At 42.8% G+C, this 24,766-nt stretch overlaps 1 protein-coding gene across 14 annotated transcripts in view; it reads right to left on the bottom strand.

The window, feature by feature from the left end:
* The window catches only part of BRIP1 (BRCA1 interacting DNA helicase 1), a 231,802-nt gene that overhangs the window by 172,772 nt on the left and 34,264 nt on the right, over positions 1-24,766 (bottom strand). For all 14 annotated transcript variants that reach the window (XM_080982763.1, XM_080982770.1, XM_080982769.1 and 11 more), the window contains exons 7-14: positions 18,016-18,312; positions 13,000-13,221; positions 11,497-11,696; positions 8,975-9,107; positions 8,284-8,438; positions 8,013-8,178; positions 7,030-7,170; positions 5,577-5,738 (exon numbers count right to left, since the gene is read on the bottom strand). In XM_080982763.1, coding sequence (XP_080838889.1) covers positions 5,577-5,738; positions 7,030-7,170; positions 8,013-8,178; positions 8,284-8,438; positions 8,975-9,107; positions 11,497-11,696; positions 13,000-13,221; positions 18,016-18,312 — 1,476 coding nt within the window. The remainder of the gene's footprint in view (positions 1-5,576; positions 5,739-7,029; positions 7,171-8,012; positions 8,179-8,283; positions 8,439-8,974; positions 9,108-11,496; positions 11,697-12,999; positions 13,222-18,015; positions 18,313-24,766) is intronic.

Genomic DNA, 24,766 nt, shown 5'->3' with positions numbered 1-24,766 from the left:
AATCAATATCAAAGCCTGGGAAGGGAAAATGACAAAGCTATCAGTTCGTAATAAATAGGTGGTTATATAAGCTAGCACTGTGTACAACCTGACAGTTGTGGATCTTTTAAAAACCCTCTTTTCTTTTAAAAAAAGATTTTATTACATTCCTTTCTTAACTATTGTGGCTTATCATCTGCTTGCTTAGCCCTTACCCCCCATCCCGAGAGAGAGGAGCCTTGAGCTCATTTAATCTCTCTCAACCCTTCTCTTTCTCTCTCTAAAAAAATTGCTATAAAAGATAATAAATCACTGTTTGATACTCTTGGGGTGCAGCAGACAGAGACTAACAGCTTGCTATGCTGCACTCATGTGGTTAACATTAAGCACAAGTTTAAGCAAATCAGAATATGCAGCTATAAATACAAAACTCGTACTCCTAATATTGAATAGGAAAGCCACATGTCAGGCCGTGGTACTTTCAGGAATGGGTCGAGGCTGTAAGCCAGTAGTGGGGAACCTCCAGCCTGCAGGGCTAATGAAGCACAGCAAGGAGCCTCATTTGGTCCACAAAGCCATTTCCCCCAAGTTGCACTTAACACACTGCATACCTGATATCATATATGGTGGCACCACAGTACTGAAACTAGAGAATATTGAGAGATCCTCTGAGATCTACCGGGTTCCATCTCTTTAGCATTCAAATACATACTGAAAACTGTTTTTTGTTTTGTTTTTCAATGTGTTTTTCTTCCATTATTCAGCGCTTGGTTCTTAGGTCTGCTGTTTTAAGATTCTATTTTATCTATTGCTCTTTCTAATTGCTTTACTCTTATGCTGTGTATCTGAAGAAGTGTGTATCTGAAGAAGTGCATGAAAGCTTATACCCAGAACAAACATAGTTGGTCTCTAAGGTGCTACTGGACATTTTTTTAACTTTTCCATTTATCAGACCAACACAGCTACCTACCTGAATCTACACTTATGCTGTTTGTGTTATTGATTGATTGTCTAATGGCTGTTTTTAACTCTCCAAGCAGGTATGGTGTGAGCTTTCGGACAGAAAAGCAGAATTAAAAAGGAACTATAAATCTAGTCTAACCTAGTTCAGCTGCCAACACATTTCTCTGAGGCACTTCAACACCCTGAAAGGACCCTGATTCGCTTCCTAGCTTTCAAGAGCTTCCCAGCTTAGTTGGCCAGTGACGTTTCCTGCCCACCACAGGCAAGGCCCACAGGACTGACTACTTAGTGACTTGGCTCCTAAGTTGCACAAGTGCAGGAGTAAGTGCCGCAAACTGCAGAAGCAATACATATTCAAAATAAATTTGTTAAGTTTTATTACATTTTTATCCCACCCTTCATCCGTTTAGCTCAAGGGGCAAGCCAGCATTCCCATCCATTTTTTTTTAAAATCTTTGCAACAACTCTGCAAGGTGCATAGGACTTAAGTCAGGCCAATTACTCCATTTAGCTCAGTATTGACAACACTGACTGGCAACAGCTCTCTAGTTTTCATGCAGGAGTCTCCCAGCCCTACCTGGAGATACCAGGGACTGAACAGGCATATTCCCTACCACTGACTAGCCCAGCATCTTCCAGTGAGCCATGTGGCAGAGTGGGAATTTGAATATATAACTCTCACCTATCATTCCACTTACTACTCCATCCTGGTTCTCTCTAGATATTCATCTATACTCAGTGGCGCACACTCTTAGCTGTTTATTGAAACTTTCAAACACACACATTCTTTTAAGGGAAAGCAGCTGAATAGGTGGCACAGCAAAGCTGCTCCGAAGCTGCCTAGAAACTCTGTATCCTTTTCCAAACGAACTTGGAGCCAGAGAGCTCAATACAATTATGGCCTGGGTTCAGCCACAAATCCCAGGTGTGCAGGTGTATTGTTTTAGACCTCTCAGCAGCCTTTTGATACCAGGGTCCACAAGGAGCTGCTGATGCACCTGTGGGCTCTTGCAGGAATGGTGCACTTGAGTGGCTTCCTTTCCCTCTCTTTGCTCCCTGAGGGTGGAGCCAGGTAATTGCTCCTGTGCCCAGAGGAGTTCTCTCCTATGGATTAAGGAAGGTTTCTATGTTGTCGCTTTCCTTTTGTCCTATATCTGCTCAAATGGACTCCACAAAGGGAGGAGGGGGACAACGTGAAGAAAGTGGAGATTTCAACGACAAAGAAGAAAACATTTGCCTTTTGATCTAAGCATCCTTACTTCCATGGGGAAATCTGCAGCTACTGAGGTGTTTTAAAAGGTGGAAGGCACAAGCCAATAAGGAACAGGTTGCTTATCTACAACAGGCACTGTATAGTGCTAGTGTTGCATAATGGTTAGTGCTGGATGAAGAATTGGGAGGTAGAGGAAAATATTAGTATCCAAGAAAAAAGTGCTCTGTAGCATTCTAATTATTTGCACATATACACTCCAGTCACTTTCATCTGGGAAGGGCCCTTAAAAAAAGCATGGAGTATTCTGGAATGGGAGAGTGGAAATAGGATTGGGAGTGGGGTAGGGAATGTATGCCACAAGGCAACTCATCCCTCAACCACAATTCTTTCTCTTCCTGCACCTCTCCAATAAAATTCCCTCCCCTGTACTGTGCTACTCTGGTTAACAACTAGTTGCATATTTTCCTGGTCACCTAGCCCTAATCTTCAGCAGACAAGAGCTGCAAAGCAGTTCATTCACAGCCATTTGCCTACCAGTCTAGCAGCCTTTCCCAACCTGATGCCCACCATTTTTTGGACAACAACTCCCATCAGCCCCAGCCAGTATAACCAATGGCCAGGGATGATGGTAGCTGTAGTCCAAAACTAATGAGAATGGACAGGCCTGCATTAGAGTGAATGTGTTGTAAGTATGGGAATCAGCTATCAGCACCACCAATTATATGATTCAAGCAGGAGAATACAGCATGATATAAATGATGTTATTGTTACTGGACTATTTACAATTGAAATGTTGTTGAAATAGTGTCATGCAGATTTAAAGCGACTAGTGTGAATGCAAAAAAAAAAACCTGGAACAGATCCCAGGCTCAAATTCAGAGGCGTCAGATAAATGCAAGGTATTTTATGAGATGTGTTATGTTTGCATGTCTGCACACATGGCTCTGGCAAGTATTAATGTGAAAGGAGTCACATATTCAAGTGGACTCCTTTTTTCCTTAGCAGTTGGTTTTACAGTCCAATGTGGTCACCTATTGGTTATTTTCAGTAACTGCAAGACCTCCTTTGATTACTGCTGTCCCTAGAGAGCAGGCAAAATTAAGAATGTGTAGCCTCTTGGCACCAAGCTAACAGTGGGAACTGGAAAACATGCAGGACAAACCTTTTATCCTTTTTATCTGCATTTCCATAATTTTTTTTGTTACATTTTCTTCCAGAATCCCAAATATTAGCAAAAATATTCTAGAGCATCACAAATTGAAGGCACATATGGCCACAAATGCCAGCCAGTGCAGGAAAACATATTTTTTGCCTCCTAAACTGCTTCTTTCAGTGCTATCTCTGACATAACCTGATGTGATGAACCGAAATGAGGTCAGAGGGCTGCATCCTGGCTGCTCTGATCTGAGTGACTGATATGTGTTTTGTTGTTGCGTGGTCCTGATGGAACGAGGGACTACGAGTCCTTAAAAACACCAGTTCCTTTCAAGTTGGCATGGTGTGAGCTCCAAATGATCACAGACAGAACCACTCAAAAATTCAAAAAGAAACATGAAATAACTTCACAGAATTAATTCTCATGTGCAAAATGTTTCTGGGTTTACGTGAAGAATGTTTCAATTCTTCCAACAAGGAAAGCAGAAGCAGCTGTTGAGGAGAAACCAATGCTAACATTGCTGGCCAGCTATCAGAAACCAAATATAACTATCAGAGAATTCATTACACGTACTAGATTGTATCTAATGTTAACCATAGAGTAGACTCATTAAATTTAAAGGGCCAAGGTTAGTGAGGTTCCTCATTTTCAGTGGGTGTGCTCTGAGTATGCCTAACATTAGATACAACTCATCATTTTTAAAAGCACCATCATGGTACTTCTATCATGAAATATCATCAGTCATCAGTTCAAGCTAGAGCTTCTCAAATCCTGTCCCTGGGAATTTTCCGACATCTTGCAAGAAGTGTTTGAACATCACAAAAATTTAACAAAGGCAAAACAAAGAAGACTGGCTCAATTATTAGCATTTCAAATCTCTTCCCATGTTTAGGAACAAGTTAAAAGAAAAGGGGTGGAGAATGGCCCACATCTGATCACAGAGGGGTGTTTTTTTTAAGCTTACAACATGGAATTAAAAGAAGAAACCTATGGGCTCCCCAGGACCATCGAACTATAAAGTAGAAGAATACAAACCATTATAGCCCATTCAAAATATGAACACAAAGCACATTGAGAGAGGAATACAAAATGCTAGTAACTGCCTGTGCCTCTTATGAAGAAGCTCCCTCATGCTGCTGGTTTGCCAGCTTCACTGGATCCCCATCTGTTTCCAAGCCCAATTCATTGTGTGACTTCTTAAGCTTGGAAGACCTTTGTTGCTTGAGACTAGGGTACCCGAAGGACCACCTATCTCCATATGGACCCGTCCAGATCTTTTCCCCAAATGACTTTCTTCAGATCCTCCACTGGGGAAAAGATGCAGCAGGTACCTACTGAGGGAAGGGTAATTTCGGTGGTATCGTTCTAGCTATGGAATGCCCTTCCCCAAAGAATCTTGCCTAGCACCTATTTCAACACCAGGCAAAGATCTTATGACTTTGCTAGGCCACTTAAATTGTTCCTACTGTGGGCTGAGGTGTGGTTTTGGTTGCTGCTTTACTATGTTTTATTGATTTATTGTACGTATTTTAAAATAATGCTTATCTTTGTTGTAAGGGATAAGGGATGGCCTACTTTATTCTTAGGGACGCGGATGGTGCTGTGGGTTAAACCACAGAGCCTAGGACTTGCCGATAAGAAGGTTGGTGGTTTGAATCCCCGTGACGGGGTGAGCTCCTGTTGCTCGGTCCCTGCTCCTGCCAACCTAGCAGTTCAAAAGCACATCAAAGTGCAAGTAGATAAATAGGTACCGCTCCGGCGGGAAGGTAAACGGCGTTTCCGTGCTCTGCTCTGGTCCACCAGAAGCGGCTTAGTCATGCTGGCCACATGACCTGGAAGCTGTACACCGGCTCCCTCGGCCAATAAAGCGAGATGAGCGCCACAACCCCAGAGGCGTCCGCAACTGGACCTAATGGTCAGGGATCCCTTTACCTTGACCTTTACTTTACTTTATTCTTATGTGACAACCTCTGGCAATAACTTTCTGATGGTAAGAGTTGTCTGAAAGGTGACTGGACTACCTAAGAAGGTGGTGAGCTCTCCTTCGCGGGAGGTTTTTAAACAGAAGTTGGATGGCTATTGTCAGGGATTCTTTAGCTGTGATTCCTGCACCGATCACCCTTAGGGTCCCTTACAACCCTATGATTCTATGAAACTGGCCACCACACCCTTGATGTGTGGAAGTGTTGGCACACATATACAAATAACTGATATAACCCCCATGTAGCTTGAAAGAAGATCTAAAATGTTCGATTGGCATCTCACCTTGTAAGATGGCACAAAGCACAAAACCCCTTGGCCGATGGTCTGGCAAACTGAGAGCAGAAGCTCCCCAACTTCATCCTGGAAATCAAAGGTCTCAGCGTGCTGGAATGTAGCACATAATGACCTGCCTTTAGGGCCAGCTCCAACAGTACCAACCCACACCTGTTGGGGGAAACATTTCATTGCTGACATACATATCGGTAACAAAATACATTCCATTATGAGACTGCAGGATGGAACTGCACTGTGGAAAAAACTTGTGGCCATGGATTTAAGAGACTGAGACAAAACTGATCAGGGCAAGTAGGATTATTGGAAATGTTTACTTTTAAAATCCAATGGCAAAATAAATCAAGACATTTACGATGCACAGAGCTACCTGCATGCCTGCCTGGAGCAAGCAGCAATTCCTTTCAGGCGAATAGGTTGTCAGACTCATTGCTCAGACTGCCCCTTGACATACAGGTGCTGGAAGATGGGCAGATAGGTAATTGTGTCTATGTGTTCACTGGGAATGCTGAAGAACAGATATGCCCAAATATGTATTCCAAGCAAATATCCAAAAGTGCAAATTCCACAAAATGCATTGGGATTTATTACGCTCATAACTTTTCAGCAAATAAAATTTTGCTTATTTTATTCCAGTGGGTGGAGTTTTACTCATGGGATTTACTTACTGGGGGACCTGTAAATTTGTGTGTTTGCATTATTTCTGCTGATTCTGCTGCCCCCCACCTCCTATGCTGTTCCTGTAGGCCCAAAAACCCACCAGGGCAGCTTTTCAGAGGGTATAGGGGAGTGCAGGGGGGTGAGGGATCAGCAAAAAAACCCACCTGCCTCTTTCTGCTACATGTGTACACTAGGCATCAGAGCTGACAACAAATTTGCTCAAAAAACCCCACTCTTCTTAAAACATTGATATTGGCTGTTCTCCAACTATTATCTGAATTCACAGCTATGTCACTGCGCGCGCGCACACACACACACACACACACACACACGTATGTATGTATTTATCTGGCAATAATCTATTCCAGTACTTAATATTTGGCAGTTGATACCTAACACTCTTTGTTGTATGACATGCAATCATATTACATATTTGGTGCCTGCCACAATGTGCTGTCTCCAATGTTAGTTCTACTCACTGAAATTAATGGACTTGACTAACATGTTGACACAGTACAGTCAAAATGTGAATGCCAGTGTTTTGGATATTAGTGAGCATTCAATTTTTGGCTCAACGATTCCTCACTACTGAGAACCTGATGCACTTGTCACACTGCTTGTGCTAACCAAACAGGCACAACATTTTGCATGGTGAGGAAGAGTAAAGAAACTCTTGTATGGGAACCAGGGAAATGTATACATCATATGGAATGCCCCAAGTAAACTACACTACCACATATTAACATAAGGGTGAACCCAAGCCTAAGGTATGCAATGAACATACCTGGGAATTCCTAATAACATGGTTTGCTTCAAGTTGAATGGAAAACTTCACACCAAGCTCAGAAGAAAAGGAGTCCATCGGAGAGAGCGTTCCTGAGGTCAACACGACTGATCTAACATTGCCACACATGTCTGAGAAGGCCTTGAGAGAAGAATTTTATTTATTACATTTATATCCTAACTTTCCCCCTGGTGAGTTCAAGACAGTGTATACGGTTTCTCTCCCTTCCCACATTTTATCCTCACAATGACCCTGTGAGGGAGGTTGAGAGACAGTGACTTGACCAAGGTCACCCAAGGAGCTTAGTGGCTAAGTAGGAAGTTGAACCTGAGTCCCAGAGTTCCAGTCCCAGAAGGTTCCAGGCTCAGTTCCCAGAATCTCCAGCTAAAAGGATCAGGAGATCCTTCTCTGTTGGGAGGCACAGGAGAACCACTACCAAAAAAGCAATCCTGGACCAGTTGGGCAAATAATCTGACTTGGTATAAGGTAGCTCCCTGTTACTTGTCCCTAGGTTCTCTCCTGCATGCACACACCCCAAACTGTCTTACCACCAGCGGCGTAGTGTGGGTCGCGCCCCCTAACCCAGGGCAAGGCAAGTAATTTGCGCCCCCTAACCCGGGGCAAGGCAAGTAATTTGCGCCCCCTAACCCCTAAGCTGCCGCCGCTGCCAGCTTCTTCTTGCTGCTGCCTGGGCTGGTCTGGTGTGGTTCTCTCCCGTGCTCAGCGCTGCGCTGGGCGGCCGCTGCACTGTCCCTCCCCCAGATAGTCCCTCGCTCTCTCTCCGCACCGCACGCCTGGCACCCACCCCCTCCACAGTGGGCGGCGACCCAGCGGCTCGGATCGGATTCGCACAGCCAGCACTGCAGTGAGAGAGAGTGAGTGAGCCAGGTAGGGGCAGAGCTGCGAGTGCGAGCGCGCCCCCCCAGATGTTGCGCCCGGTGCGGCCGGCCCCCCTGCACCCCCCACGCTACGCCACTGCTTACCACAGCTGGATTCAAGCACCAGAAGCTGAGTGTATGCACTGCTGTTTTTTGTCGCGATCTTCTTTTTGATCGTGCAAAGAAACCATTCTCATCTGGAGTATCAACTGGATTTTCATTAGTCCAAACATAGGCTTGCTGCAATGCAACTCTGTAGTCATCAGCAAACCTAAACAAAAATGACATAAAACCCTGAAAAATACCTACAACTTGCATGTTTAACTTTGAAATATTAACAGCTGGGGGAAAGGATTGCTTTCAGAGCCTCACTGACCTGTGATTCTCTTTAAAAAGATACCCCAGGACCATGAATAACCCCTTCAGCATAATCTGAGTCGAAGGGCTTATAATTGGAACCGAAACAAGCTCTTCTCCTCCATTGAACAGGTTTACTTTTTCCTCCTTTTCAAGAACAGCAGCAAAATGTTTCTGCAGAAGACCAAAAACAATAAATTAACACAGTAAGCAAGCCGAACTCCAGCTTCCTCCCAACCTGGTTACCCCCAAATGTTTTGAAATCTAACAACAACTGGAGGGCACCAGGTTGGAAAAGGTTCACCTACATCAATAAATGGCTATAAAGCTTTGATGTTCTCCATGACAGTTTGTAACAGGCATCCTAAAGAACAAGATCTTCAGCAGGCAGAAACTCAAGAAGTCAAGAGTTGCTCAAACTGTTGCTCAATATTGAAGTTCAATTTTAAAAACCTTTACAGTTTTAATTTTAAAAAATACCTGAAGAAGCAAACGAACACATTCTCTAAGATAAAGCAGGATGATAAACCTTTCAACTGGTCTGCAGTTCTCAGGAATATTAAACAATTAGTAGTTTAGACTGCATGGTATCATACGTTTCCTGGATTCAGACAAAATGGCCCAACTATGGTTTGCTGCTATACTGGGAATGGAAACCTTCAACACCCACACACAAGAGAGAAAAAATATGAATTATTACACATCCCTACCTGTAAGATGGGAAACGTGGCGTTGGTTATTCCCATATCATGCAGGAACGCCACCATTTGTTTTCCACTCCAAACCTTACTAGAGGTCTCATAATTTCTCTCCACAAGCTGACCAATAGTTTCCCTCAACCAACTGTAAATAAATAAAACCCAGAAGAAGCAGAATTTTTGTGAACATTTGTGCATTAGACCTTCCATTCTACACACACACAACAGAAGTAATCAAATGCTTTAATGCACACAAAGGCCTCCTCTGGGGTAGCATCCGTGTCATACAATGTCCTGCTCCAGGAGGCTGGTTTGGCTCTAACCCTGGTAGCTTCACAAGACTGGAACTACTTTTAAAGACATGGGCTTGGCTGGCACAAGACAGTAGACCAAGCTAATGGCTTGCCAAGACCAGGAAAATGTGCAGACTCCCCAAGATGGGGCTCGCAACCACTCTGCCTCTCCAATCCTTTTTACTCCCATGTGCATGTTCTCTGAACATGGGCACGAGCTTAAGCTCTCTCCTCGCTAACCACAAGCTCTAGCCAATAACAAACCTTGGCTGCAGCTTATGGTTACAAGGCGCAGAGCTTAACAGCAAGCCTGGATTTAGATGATACATTAAGCGAAACCACGTCTTAGCTTAGTGTGGTGCATGGCCCTGGTTACCCATAGTGTGATTCAGGCCACCAACAGGCACGATAAGCAAAAGCTCTAAAAATGTATTGCATGGTAACTAGTACAGGACTGTTATAAAACTGGATTTCTTAGCTGGCAGCCCCACCACTTTATTTACCAGAAGAGTCTTAATTGTTGGCCGCTTTATGTCTCATCTATTGCTTTCCGCCTGCTGCCTGCACTTCTGTTGGCAGACTTGACAGCGAGATCAACCTGAGTTTTCCTGATAAGGTTAAAAGACTTCAGGCATTTCGAGTCTTCAGCTATGTTCCTTTCATACGATGCAAAACATTTTTAAGATCTGAAAAGCCACCATGAAAAAATTTACCATCTCTGTTTCAGTAGCAACCACCTCCACTTCCCACCCCTTGAACCTTCATAGAACAGAAGAGGTAATGGGAAGGCACAAAGTTTAGAATGAGTAAAATTAACAAACATCTGTTCTGAAAACCAATTTGGTCTAGAGTTGACACTGCTCCAGAAGACATAAACTCACAGAATCTATGCTGAGCTACCCGACCAACAGACTCATGTAAATTGTTCTACTGGTGGATGGAAAATTTTCAGGTTGGAAGGGGGGGGAGACTGAATTTTTGGATGCTCACACATATTAAAACAAACAAACAAATAAACAAAATACACACAAACTGGCCATGTTAGGAAGAAATGGTACACAGGTTTCTGTATCTACGGGTAGCTTCTATATGGGACGAGTCCTCAGTACTCCTGATACAGACTGAAGTAGAACAGGCCAGCAACAGATCCATCATATGCCTATTGCGCATATGACTCAGCTGTCAATCAGTAAGATTTCCCCCATCATTATTATCTTAATTATTTAACAGACAGGGAGAAGGGCTGCAGCTTAGTGATGCAGAACATGCTTTGCATGCAAAAGGTTCCAGGTCTGATTTCCAGTGGGGCTGGGGAAGACCCCTGCCCATTAGTGTGTAGACCAGCCTTTCACAACCTTGGGTCCCCACATGTTGTTGGACTAAAACTCCCATCATCCCTAACCACTGGTTCTGCTAACTAGAGAAGATTGAAGTTGCAGAATAACAATATCTGTGGACACAAGGTTGAGAAAGGCTGGTGTAGAGAATAAATTAGATGGGACCAATGGTCTGATTTGGTATAAAGCTTCTTTTATTCCTATGCCTTGACTTACCTCTTCTAGAGGCTTTAAATAGCCATAGCAATAGTAAAACACAAGAGGACTATAGTCACAGTTCAATTTAACTGAATGTTGCAGGACTCCTGAACACTAAAACAGAAGGTGTGGGTAAGAAAGAGAGCTTTATTTAAGGCTTGCAGCCACACAGGTCAGGCTACAGGCACAACTAGAGAGCCTGAGAATAGCACCAGGGGGCCCAAGGCCAGGGGAAAAAATGCAAAGATGTTTCAGCAAATGGTCATGCCCCTCATGCCAGCTTTTAAAGGCAAGATGTGTCTCCCTATGAGACTGGTGTGCTTTGAGGCACACACTTCTCCACGGTGTGGGCCTGCTCCCAACAGTGTAGGTGGTGCCAAGTTCTCATCGACAGGAAGAGAACTTCTGGCTCAGCCCATCTGGCTCCCCCGCTCTCAGCTGTCCAGTCTCCCCTCTTGGCTGGATGACTTCTTCCCCTGCTGCTAGGGAATATCTCCACTCTGTAGATTGGGCAAGACATGGGAGCCAGGCAAACTGCCTCCACCTCCCCAGCTTCTAAAGGCAAAGGAGGAAGGGGGCACCCTTCCTCTCATCTCGCTCCTTGCTACTGGCATCCATCTTTCTCTGACAGAAACTGCCACCCCAACCCAAGACAGTTGGGCTCACAACACCGAAAGCTATCTCTGGTAAATTAGCTTCCTCTTACTTTGTCAGACTGCAGCATACAGCACGCAATGGTTCGTGATCCTTCCTCCTAATGTTGTTATTCACCATGGTGTCCAGCTCCTCTCGGGCCAATTTGAGTTGAGTGTCTGTCACGCTGTAGCTGGCCGATTCCCGTGCACAATCCTCAATATTATGAGCTTCATCTAAAATGATCACCTGGTCTTTCAAGTCAATCTCCATCTGCAAAAGGATGAAAACCAACAAAAACTAAAATCAAGTATCCGGTAAATTCACATGATATCTTCTGCTAGCAGTGAAACTGCAAATTTTGCTTTACCAGGCTATGGATTTTCCTTTTTTAAAAAACAACAACACAAAAACCTGCAGGAAGGAGGATGTCAGTTGTGGATAATGGTTAAAGTGTTTGACCTGGGTTCAAATCTCCACTCAGTGACAAAGCTTACTCCTCAATATTGTATTAGTGAATGTATCTATAGTCATGTAGCTAATGTGACCATGATGGTCAAAACAACAATAAACAAAACAGGAGACAAAGCTTACTGAATAGTCTTGGGCCAGTCACTGGCCTGCTTCACATATCTAGGAACTCAGCACAGCAGAGTAACCATGGTTTGCTTTCTGGCAGCAGACCATGGTATCCTTCTGGAGTGGCTGTCTGGGTTAGAGGTGGGCGACACTGCTTTGCCATGGTAACGGTCCAGCTTGGATGGTTGTTTCCAGTGGGTGATGCTTGGAGAGTGCTCTTCAGCCCCATTTAATGTTCAATGTGGCATTCCTCATGGTTCAGTTTAATCCCCTATGCTGTTTAACATCTACATGAAACCACTGAGTGGTGTTATCTGGAGTTTTAGAGTATGTCGTCAGCAATATGCTGATGACATACAGCTGTACATTACCTTTACAACTGCATGTGTGGCAATGGATGTGCTGGAGTGTTGTCTTGCCTCGGTAATGGACTGGATGAGAGCCAACCAACTGAAGCTCAATCCAGGTAAGACAAAGCCACTGCTAGTGGGGGTTCTCTAGACCAGATAGATGAGAGGTTAGCTCTAGGTTAGATTACTGCAACAGTCTTATACATGGGGTCGCCGTTGAAGATGGTTCGGAAACCATCTACAAAGATGGTGCAGAATTTGGCAACCAGGTTGCTTGCTGGGGCGTATTACACTGATCGTGGCCCAACTACCAATTGGTTTCCAGGCTCAATTTAAAGTGCTGGTTTTGACTCATAAAGCCCTGTGATCTTTAGATGAAAGGCAGTGTGAGAAATATTTTGCTTGCTACTGGGCACCAAGTATTCATGGAACATCACTAATATATTTTCTCCCTCTGTTCACAGCTCATTGGATGCAAATCACAATCTCTTCCTTTTTGTGACAATAGGAAGATCTTTTACACAGCAATATATGGAATTTCCTTCAGGTTGACCTTCACTAATATTATTTCTTAAGACAATTATAAATAAATAAATAAATAAATAAATAAATAAAATGTTAAAACACGTGCTTGCAAATATACTTACACTCTCTCTTATTTGTGAGTCTAGAAGATAGTTGTAAGGACAAAACACAATCCTAGCCTCCGCCATAAGCTCTCGAGCTGCGAAATAGGCACAGGCACGTAGCTTCTTCCCGAGGCTCACTAGGTCTTCGATGTCCCAAGCCTGGTATTTCTTACGTGCAGATTTTAAGGCATGATGTTCGCTAAGCTTATGGACTCCATGGTAATAAGAACAAGATGTGCCCTAGAAGTAAATGATTTAAAAATTCAAGATTCAAATATGCACTGCTAAGAATAACGATGCACCTCAGTGTAGTTAGTTTTGCAGAAGTGTATTTCAGTAGTATCAGTAGTATTCAGTAGTACTGTTTTGGGGGGACAGGGGGCAGGCAGGTATGGGGGACTCCCTGGTCCTGAATGGGGTAACTGTATCCCTGAAGGAGCAGGTGTGCAGCCTGGGAGTCATTTTGGAGGCACAGGTCAATTCTGTGTCCAGGGCAGCTGTCTACCAGCTCCACCAGGTACACTGGCTGAGACCCTACCTGCCTGCAGACTGTCTCACCAGAATGGTGCATTCTCTGGTCATCTCCTGCTTGGACTACTGCAATGCGCTCTACTTGGGGCTACCTTTGAAGGTGACCCGGAAACTAAAACTTATCCAGAATGCGGCAGCTAGACTGGTGACTTGAGAGTGGCCGCCGGGACGGTATAACACCGGTCCTAAAGGATCTTCATTGGCTCCCAGTGCGTTTCCAAGCACAATTAAAAGTGTTGGTACTGACCTTAAAGCCCTAAACGGCCTCAGCCCAGTATACCTGAAGGAGCATCTCCTTTCCCATCGTTCAGCCTAGACACTGAGGTCCTCCTCTGATCCTCTTCTGCTGGTTCCCTCACTGTGAAAAGCGAGGTTACAGAGAACCAGGCAGCGGACCTTCTCGGTAGTGGCACCCTCCCTGTGGAACACCCTCCCTTCAGATGTAAAGGAACTAAACAACCATCTGACTTTTAGAAGACATCTGAAGGCAGCCCTATATCAGGAAGCTTTCAATGTTTGGTGTTTTAGTATGTTCCGATATATGCTGTGAGCCACGCAGAGTTCCTGGGGAAACACAGCCAGATGGGCGGGGTATAAATAATAATAATCAGTTCAAGCAGAGCTGGTGAAATGCAGCATATTGGTGGAGTTCAAATGCAATGGGAAATCTTGATTTCTTGTTATACAGACAAACTGACAAGTCATAGGTTTATCATCCCCTCATTTGTGGCTTCAGGGTAGGAAACATCCACTTTTACACAAACCACCATTCTCCATTACATCCAAACTTGGGGAATGGAAGTTGTTTAAACTCTTGTTAGTGAGAACAAGCCAGGATTAAACCGTGGACTCAGGTACTGGCTTGAAAAGTTTAAATAGACCACAGTTATCTAACTTTGGATATTCACAGGGAACTGTGGTTTGTTTAAAAGTGAATGCTTCTGATCTCACCACACAAGAGGTGTCCTAGGTAGGGGTGTAATGCTAGTGCCTATGAATCTAAAATCATTTTCACGCATCTAAAAGGGCTGAATTCTGCAAAAAGGATATTCTTGTTAAGTAATTACTGCACTGGCATTTGGCATATTCTCCTTTTGTGACCTAGCCTGTTCATTTATAGCTGTTTGTGTGTGTGTTTTTAAGTAATAAAACAATTTGGTATTTCCCACAATGGCTACTTAAATACAAAACAGAGGCAGAAAGACCTAAATGAGTCCCTGAAATCATATCCTTTTTAAGCTCTCTAAAGCGTCTTCAACAAATGAAGGCTGGCCGAGAGACGCTCATCCATGTTAAGCCTGTAACACAACCCTAAGGGAAGGTTGGCAGTGGAAGTGTTATCGCACTTGCGGCCTCTTAGCTCGGCAAATTGTCAGTTATCCGTTTATCAACTGACTTTTGCAATATGGTCTTAGGATAAAACAAAGACAACTAAAGTGACAGAGTTAATTGGTCCTCATTACTACGACAGCTCACCCTCAGGGCCTGTGGGGTAAAGAGGGTATAAAGACTTAACACCTTGTTTACACTTGTCAAATACCAAAGTCTCTTGAAAACAAGAGGAGAAAGAAAAGGAGGGGGGAGTTTACCAACACTAGGCATAGTGTGTCGGCATTCTCTTTAGCAGTCAAGTATGGTCTGTAAAAGGGACACGGGTGGCACTGTGGGTTAAACCACAGTGCCTAGGGCTTGCCAATCAGAAGTTCGGCAGTTCGAACCCCCGCAACGGGGTGAGCTCCCATTGCTTGGTCCCTGCTCCTGCCAACCTAGCAGTTCGAAAGCACGTCAAAGTGGAAGTAGATAAATAGGTACCGCTCCAGCGGGAAGGTAAACGGCGTTTCTGTGCGCTGCTCTGGTTCGCCAGAAGCGGCTTAGTCATGCTCGCCACATGACCCAGAAGCTGTACTCTGGCTCCCTCGGCCAATAAAGCGAGATGAGCACCGCAACCCCAGAGTCATCCACGACTGGACCTAATGGTCAGAGGTCCCTTTACCTTTACCTATGGTCTGTAAAAGCAAAGAGGGCTATGCTCTGCCAACATCAACTCCTACCTGTCAGCCTTCTTAGAGACAGCACTGCCTGTCAGCTTTCTCCTCCTTAATCTCAATGTTGCCCTTGCCAGGAGAAGGATGCAGATATTTGTTGGGTACCACTCTCAGTGGGTACCAGCCTTTCTTCAGAAAGCACTGGTGGCTTATAAATAAGGTGCCTACTGGCTTTGGACCACAACCTCATCCATGCAAAGTAGTGGGCTGAGTTTTGGACTACAACCAAGGAGACCGGGGCTTGAATCCATACTAAGTCACAAAGCTCATTTGGTGGCATGGGCTACTCAGACATGTTTGGCCTAAACTGCCTCACACGAGGCTGAAGTTACCATAACCTCTGTATGCAGCAAACACACCGGTCATTAATAAAATTATTTTCATGCTTATATGATATGCAAGCATTCCTAAAATATATGCTATTAAGACCTAACAGGGGAAAGGCTTCAACAACCAGACTGTATATGAGACACACACATGAACAGGAAAGTCCTCATCAGATCTTATCTCTACCATGGATTCACTAGGTGGGATAATAGTGCTGATTTATTTTACAGAGCTACGAATATAAGGTTCCTCCAAAAGAATTCCTTCCTCCCCTCCCCTCCCCCACCCCTGTCCTTATCCTCAGTGGGAGGTTTTTCTCCTTCTCATATGATAACAGAACAAAAAGTCATCCAAAGTAGTTGAATATGTGGGAAGATTCAGGATAGGTGAATTGAAGTACTTCTTCACAAAGCTCATCATCAAAGAATGGAATCTGCTAGCACAACTTGTAATGATGGCTAATGGTTTGGATGGTTTTAAAAGGTTAGACAAATTCATGGAAGATATGGGTATCACTGACTGCTAGCCACAACGGCTGTGTTCCACCTGCAGTACTGGAAGCCATATGGCCTCTGAATACAAGTTACTGTGGAATACAGATGGGAAGAGTGCTGCTGGGCTCAGGTTTTCCAGAATTAACTGGTTAGCTATTGTGAGAATAGGATGCTGGGCTAGGTGGGCCTTTGGTCTAAACCAGTAGGCTCTTCTGAGGTTCTTAGGTGGGTTACCCCAAGAGATAGTGATTAGCTGAAGACAACCCAATGAACTTTCTGACTGAACAGGGATAAATGTATCCAAATTGTTCCCCACAGCACAATCCTATAAATGTTTACTGAAAAGTAAGTCCCACTAAGTTCAGTGGGGCTTTTTCTCAGAAAGCTAAGTATGTGATTGCAGGCTTAAAGTGCTACTTAAAGAGCTATTAATCTTAATATCATATCATAATAATGAACATGTGTCCAAGCTCCGTGACTCCAGGACTCGCTATCTCGCTGGCATGCTCCTCATTAACTTTTCAGCGCCTGGAAAAGACTTTTCTGCTTTGCCAAGCTTTTGGAATGTGTTTTGGCTCCTGTTGAGGAATTGTGTTTTAGCCGGTTCTGGTTTTTAACTCTTTGTTCATATCATCGTTTTTATTATATTGCACTTTGCACTGAACCCTTTAGGGGCAAAAAGCAGGATAAAATTATGATATGGATAAAAATAAAAATAACTAAAATATATGTACACTATATCTGGCACAAGTCTTCCCATGTCACAGGAGCATGAATATGGATAGTGACCATCCATTTGCAACATTTAGCACACAATCTGCAACCCAGTTATTTAATTTAGATTTAACCCTTTTGGCCATGATCTCCATATTCACACCAGATTCTATACTATGTAATAGCAGTGTTTTGCTTTGTTTCTAAAAATGCCTGGCCTTTCAGCGCTGGGAGTTATTATGTAGGGAAATGAAAGACAACAAATTAAGAATAGAAATTTTAAAGTTGTTTAAAAGATTCAAGAGTGCAGACAAATCTTCTCTACCACAGAGCCACACAACGTACTTTCCAGGAACGCAGAGGCCTGATGAGATTTAAGCACCACAGTTTAGCAGACTATATGTCAAAACAAAACATGTTAAAAACACGTAAACGAAACAAATCCTGGTATTAAGGGGAGAGGTTACTAGAAAGAACCTATTATTCCTATATATGTACAGAAGAAGTCAAATTTGCATTTTTCTAACGTTTTAAACTAGACAATGAACTCAATTTTTCAAACCCCTAAATAAGGAAGGGGGGGAGAGCATTCCACTTCTGAATACAGTCATACTTCATGTTACGTTTGCTTCAGGTTGAGCGTTTTCAGGTTGCGACCCGGAAGTATTGGAAAGGGTTACTTCCGGGTTTCGCCACTTGCGCATGCGCACAAAATGACGTCACGCACATGCACAGAAGCTGCGAATCGTGACCTGTGCATGTGCAGACGCGGGTTGCGTTCTGCTCATGTAGCGAACAGGCCTCCGGAACGGATCCCCTTCGCAACCAGAGGTACCACTGTACTACATGAATGGCACAAGAAAATGTTAAAAGCAGTGAATATTATTTTCTTCAGGAAATGGTAAAAAAACAAAACAACTCACATTTTTGGCTTCCAGCAACTCTACACATTTTTCATTCTTGCTGCAGCAGCTGGACACTGTTGGATGGACACAAGTGTGGTCCCTGCTAGAAAGAATAGTCATGGGGATATCTGAATATGCCGTCCTCCGCATCTCCCTGGTAATCTGAGCAATTTGTTTGTGGGTGCGAGTTCCAAAAAATATTTTGGGGACAAATGCCTTTCCTCCATTTTCTTTCTTCTTTTTATCAGTTGTTTCTTTGACTTTTGCTTCGGCCAAAGAACAGGAGCACTGAATGCAGGCACTGGAAGGCTGTAACTGAAGGACAGAGAAATCTCTTTATGGACATTAAGACAGGGGAAAAATTTTTTTTTCTCTCTTTCTCTAAAAGGTTTCTTATTTTCTACACACAAGAAAACTGGGTCATCAACAACTATTCTTGGAAACAAAGAATTTAAATGGCTGTAATAATCTTTCTATGCTCCCCACCCATTTAACACCTGTTAAAAAGAGTCTGACTTCAGGTAAAATAAAGTAGACTCTCTCATTTTAACCAGAGCTGTCTATTAAACACCAGTCATCATAACACTGGATACTTGACAGTTTCAGACACAAATTAAGTTACCCAAAAAAAGTACTTAAAGGAGCTTCTTTTGCATATTGAGAATTAGGCTGCACCTTTTACATCCAGTTCTAGAAACAAAGGTCATGAATAAATCGAAGACTTGGTGAAACAGGAGCTAAAAAGGCTACCTTGGCCAGACTCCACTAATGTCCAAATTAGAGAGCTCAAATCTGCCACCATTTTTTCACAAGTAAAACCAGGCTACTAAAGTAGAGGTATGAGAGCAATGGATGAGATATCGGACATAAATTTGCAGATAAATAAACTGAAGATTTTAATTTTTAAAACAATTGTGGGCACTTCACACAAGTAGTAACCAAGAGTTGTACAAAAAAGCCAAAGGCTGAAATAAACAACTCTTTTCACGACAAACCTGATCCCAATAAGACTGCAATCTTATTCACGCTGCCCTGGGAATAAGCCCCACTGAACACAGGATGACTTATTTCTGAGTAGGGATAGAGGGATCTGTCAATTTCAAGTTCTCTCAGCTTTTCATTTTTCCATTCTGAAGTTCGGTTCTCAACATTTCCACTACACTTTCTGAATTATTTTGAAGTCTTCATGAAAATTCAGCAGCATTTTAGTACGAATTTCTCTTAATATATACATTTGTATGCAATTACCTAATATACACATTTTTACAGAGCAATTTTCCATGATAAAATGTGTCTTCACTAATATATGCATTTATATGCACACTTTACCCCAGTGGGAATTGCACTGCAAAATTTGGAGATTTTCCAAGGATGGCTGTATTTCAGTTCACACATTGCTTTGGAAAGAGCAGATTAGGTAGGATCGCCTTCAAATGCAAATTGAATAGATTTTCTCCCCAAACCCTACCTCTGAGCAAACATGCATGCAATTGCACCCAAAGTGCTCTTAAAAAATCTGAAGCAGTCAAGTTTATACCTGATAGCGTCAGGTGATGCTAACTATACTTTTCACCTGCATGTATTGAAGCACTTGCTGAAATGTTTTTCTTGAATGTTGTCTATAGAACTTAGTTAACTTGCTCAATAAATTATATATAAAACCAAACCAGGGAAAACTGAGTACAGCATATTAACATTTTGATACCAGATTTCTCTTCTTGCCTTTTCCACAAGTCAAATTGCACTTAATTAAACCCATGCTATTACTCAAAAATCCCATGAATTTATATTGATTCTGGAGCCATGTTAGCCTGCTGCAGCAAAAAAATACCAAGCAAATATTTCCCCCTCCACTTCCCAGAGCTGTATCCATGCGCTTCCCCCTCCCCACTCCCTCCCGCAAACAACAAATTCAATTGGTGATTGCCGAAACTATGAAAAACTGGGACACTGAGAAACAAGAGCAGGGATAAGCAAACTTTTTCAGCAGGGGGCCGATCCACTGTCCCTCAGACCATGTGGTGGGACGGACTATTTTTGGGGAGGGGGATGAACGAATTCCTATGCCCCACAAATAACCCAGAGATGCATTTTAAATAAAAGGCCACATTCTACTCATGTAAAAACACGCTGATTCCTGGACCATCCACGGGCCGGATTTAGAAGCTGATTGGGCCGGATCCGGCCCCCGGGCCTTAGTTTGCCTACCCATGAACAAGAGGAAGGCATTTGCATGCTTGCAGAAACCCTGAGGTTTACAGAATTACAAACAAAACAAAAACAAAACAAGGGCAAACAACCCCCCCCAAACAGCCCAATGAAGTCTTAGCATGCTCAGGAGCCATGGAATGGTGTCAGTTGGAAAAGGAAAACAGGGGGAATGGGAGGATGAAATGGAGTATCCTGGAGAAGGGCTTAGGCTGGCAGGCTAGAACCCTGAAGATGAGGCACTCTAGACAAGAATTGATGGTAGCACTGCAACATTTTGCTGTAGGCTCCACTTGTAGCTTATTATATAAACAAAAAATCCTGGGTATGTAGGTAGCATGATAGCTCAGCTGCTTTGTTCCACTCTAATTATGTTGCCACTTAGTAACCCTCCTCACTTGCACATTTACTTAGAAGGCCGTTATAAGATTTTAACAAAGAGGAACATATATCTTTCGAGGGGGGTGACAGAACACTGCAGAAATAGCTACTTGGAACAAAATATGCTTATGTTCTAAAGCTGCACGAAAGATTATTGGTGCAAAAAATGACACTATGAGAACAGGAAGCCAAACACTATTTTCTTGCCAGCTTCACCATTTCTTGTTCTTTCTTTCACCCTCCTCTTAATTGTAATCAGTAAGATTATCCTCCATAAGCAAATGCAAAGTCACTGTGCGCGTTACGCCACAATAGCAGGGATCAACTATCTCTTGGCCTCCGCTCTGTGGAAAGGCAGGTTCAAATTACCCTCAGTCCCACTCAAGCTTGTCCACCATTAAATATTACAATACACGATAGAATGGAAGTAAATGCAACCCTTCTGAAGCTGTCACTCACTGGGATAAAAGGTCCGCTGACGTGCCAAATAAACAGGCCGTCAAAGCGGGTAGAGTTACCGGCCGTGCTAGAATTGTTACATTCCTCTCTCAGGTTGCCAGTAACAGCAGATTTCATTACGGGTGTGCTGCCACGTTAAATAGCCCGTTCCAAATATCCTGCCTTCTCTATATTGAATAATTACTTATTCACCAAAAAGGATAAAAGGAAGAGTTATGAATGGGACCCTTGTCAGCGATAAAGAAGGAAACAGCTGATGGGCAGTGTACATTACATATGTGGCCATGCTGGCCTCCGCTGTACAGCCAGGCAGAGAAAAGCGAAATTCAAATTATGTTGAGTGGTATTTCTGCCTGGGCTCTGGTTTGCTCTTCGGAAAAGAAAGCACGCAGATAACAACAACAACAACGATGATGTCAATATGGTGAAGTGGAACAAGAGTTTGGTAGGTCCACTGCAGACGTGCTCTCAAATGAGTGCCCCTCCAACACACTGGTGGATTAATTCTTTTGTTTTAGAGGGTAAGGGCCATAGCTCAGGGGTAGAAGCACCTGCTTTTCACAAAGAAGGACCTGGGTTCAAACCGTGGCACCTCCAGGTAGGGCTGGGAATGTGTGACGTCTTGAAGAGCTGCCGCCAGTAGATAATACTGAGCTACTCAGTGTAATGCAGCTTCTTTCTGTTCCTATATTCCCCAAAGAGGAATATTAGAGAAAAGAAATACTAAAGCCTGGTGAGCAACCTATGAATGCCAACTTGGGCAAAAGGTGGGATATAAATGCAGTCAATACAATCAATCAATCAATCAATCAAGTTCTGCATGCAGAAGGTCTCAAGTAGGTGCAATCCCCGGTGTTTCTAGATATGGCTGGGAAAGTCTTCTACTTGATATCCCGAAGAGCTGCTGGCAGCATCGACAGTACTGAGCCAGATGGACTAATGGTCTGATCTGATACAAGGCAGCTTCCTACGTTCCTATTTAAATCAGATCTTAACTCAGAGCCATGAGAACCAGAAGCAGCTAATCTAGTGCCCTCCAGAGGTTGTTGGGACAACAACTCTCATCAGTTCTAGCTAGAATGTCCAATGGTAAGGGGAAATGCGAGCTATAACCCAACAATTTCTGTAGTCCACCATGTTGGATAGTCCTGATCTACTACTCTTTTTAACTCTGTGCTGACAACTGAAGAACTGATGAAAGAAGCAGTTTTTGCCTCTGGGGAATCCAGCTGCCAATCTGTATCTTGACAATATGTCAGGTATAAACATTGGAACCCTGTGGCACCTTACAGATTAGCCAATTTATAGATCGCATAAGGTTTCGGTGATCACAGTTGACTTCATCAGAAGCATAAAAGCTTATGCCATAGTGTATTTGTTACTCTTTAAGATGCCACAAGACTCCTTGTTGTTTTTGCCACAACAGGCTAATATAGCTACCCCTCTGGGAGTCAAGTATAGAATATCCCATAATAGAGAAATATGAGCAATGATGCTGTAATGCAAATCAAGATGATCGGAAATTTTAATTGACTTTCAATAAAAACATGAATGCCTTCTGCTGCAGCTTTTATTAGGGGGCGGGGGAATTAAAATGTACTTGGCATGAAGATTTTTTTTTTTTTAGTATATATAAAGGCATAAAGACAGCAAAATCTGTGAAGAGTTGAAGAAAAAATAACATTATTTTACAGGTGGCCTTAAAGGTTTTTCATAAAAGGTTTGAAATTGGCATAATACTGGCTTTAATAAGCTCTTCGCCCTCTACTGCGGCGTTAAAATGTTACCTTTTACTTTAAAAAACCAACATCAGGAAAGTAGTAAACTTGGTCTGATTTTATAGTCACCAGTAAAATTGTATAGAACTGCTTTGCAGTAGTCATAACATTTCTGCAAGCCACAGACGCCATCAGCCAAAAAATAAAACCTTTAAGAAGGTGCCTGTCTAACTTTTTTGGGCGGAGAGGAGGAATATGTATGTATGTTACAATTATAATTTTAGCAACTGAGGTCTTCGCTTTATTTGTCTTTCTGAAAAGGAATTTCTCCCCTTTAAACACTCTTCTTGCAGGGTTTGGTTTTTTTTTTTTTGGTTAAAAAAAAGACAAGTCTTCGGGGATGAAGTTATGCACTTTAAAATAAGGTCTGTTAAAATAAAAGCCTAGTATGTTTAAAAAGTAACTGAAGCATAGAGTTGCCACCCATTCACAATTTTTATAGACTGTTCTGATTTTGTGAGCTGCATCCATAATATGTAGCAAGCTGATTATGGACAGTTTCACCCACTCCCACATTTTCTAGGAAGGCATGATAATGTGTTTGGGGCAAACTTCAGTTACTGAATGTCTAGTCTGAACAAAAGGCACTGGCAAAAGGGGGGGGGGGCAGTGAAGAGTAACTAAAAATACACCCAACTTATTTAAGCAAACTATTAAAGGTGCCTTAGTGTAGTAAAATGTAATTTATAGCATTCTTCTTTTATTCTCATCCCCACATTAGTTATTGAAATTGCCCTGCCAGATCATCCAGTCTTTCCCAGGGGGCACAGAAATGCTGGGAAGCCCAAACCCAGGGCATGGAGGCAAGAGTCCTCTCCTGCTCTTACTCCTTAGCACCTGGTGCTCAGAGGTATACTTCAACTGAGCCTGGAGGTTCACATGCCACTGAGAAAGACTTTCTTTCAATGATGTTGTCTAATCTTCTTCTAAAGACATCTGTGCTAATGGCCATCATCACAACTATGATATTGCAAATTCTGTAGTTTTACACTGTTTAAAGGAGGTCTTATTTTTGTATGCTCTGTCAAATGGTTTCGCCGGACGATTCTGAGTTCCAGTACAGAAGGCCCACAACTTAAGTGGGGGTTATATTGCAGGGCTCGCGCCTAAAGCCACAAGTATGTATGGTCAAAACCCATTGGGTTTGATGGCGAGTGCAGAGGTCATTTCCCCCAGAATTCCACCCCGTTTTTAATTTTTTACTTTTTTTTGCCACACATGTAAAGTTGAATATGCACAAGTTAAATGCATGCAAGTTGCAGGATTACTGTACTAGAAGATTTAGGAAGAAAAACTTATCTATCCACTTTCTCCATGCCATTCATCATTTTATAAACCTCTCTCAGGTTTTTTTGTCAACTTTAAAAAAAATCCAGTCCTAATCATCATGGCCTTTCCCCATAAATTTATTCCAGTCTTTTTTTAAAAAACAACTAAAACAATTCAGAAATCCAGTCATTTCGTGTTTCAGCACCTACACTTTTGGACTCCCTGCCTGTTGACAATCAGTACAGGGCTTTGCTGTACTCCTTTCAGAGCCTATTTAAAACACTTTTCCTGAAGTGAACCTATCCGGGCATGTAAAAGTTACACGTATCATTTCGCTTTGGCTACTGTTGATTTTTAATGATCTTTTGAACATTTTAAAATGCCTGTCTTCAATAATGATTTTTATTTTTAAGCCTATATATTTGTAAACAGCTTAGGGGCTGTTGTTATTTTTAACAATCAAGCAGTATATAAATTTTATTAAATAAATAAATACATTCCTGACAGTACACTAGCAGTTTCTCTTGCAGCACAGTTTGAGGAATCCTGGCCTGTTTTCCAACTCACACGTTTACTAATTAATTCAAAGCAACATTACTCAAGCTCAAAATATAGCAGCCCCACTCAAGTGCTTGATGAGAAAATATTCCCTCAAATGCAACAGCCCGCCCCAA

The sequence above is a fragment of the Podarcis pityusensis genome (assembly GCF_964106645.2).
Source record: "Podarcis pityusensis genome assembly, chromosome: 15".
In the NCBI taxonomy this organism is placed as follows: domain Eukaryota; kingdom Metazoa; phylum Chordata; class Lepidosauria; order Squamata; family Lacertidae; genus Podarcis; species Podarcis pityusensis.
This window is presented reverse-complemented; position numbering and strand designations above follow the sequence as displayed.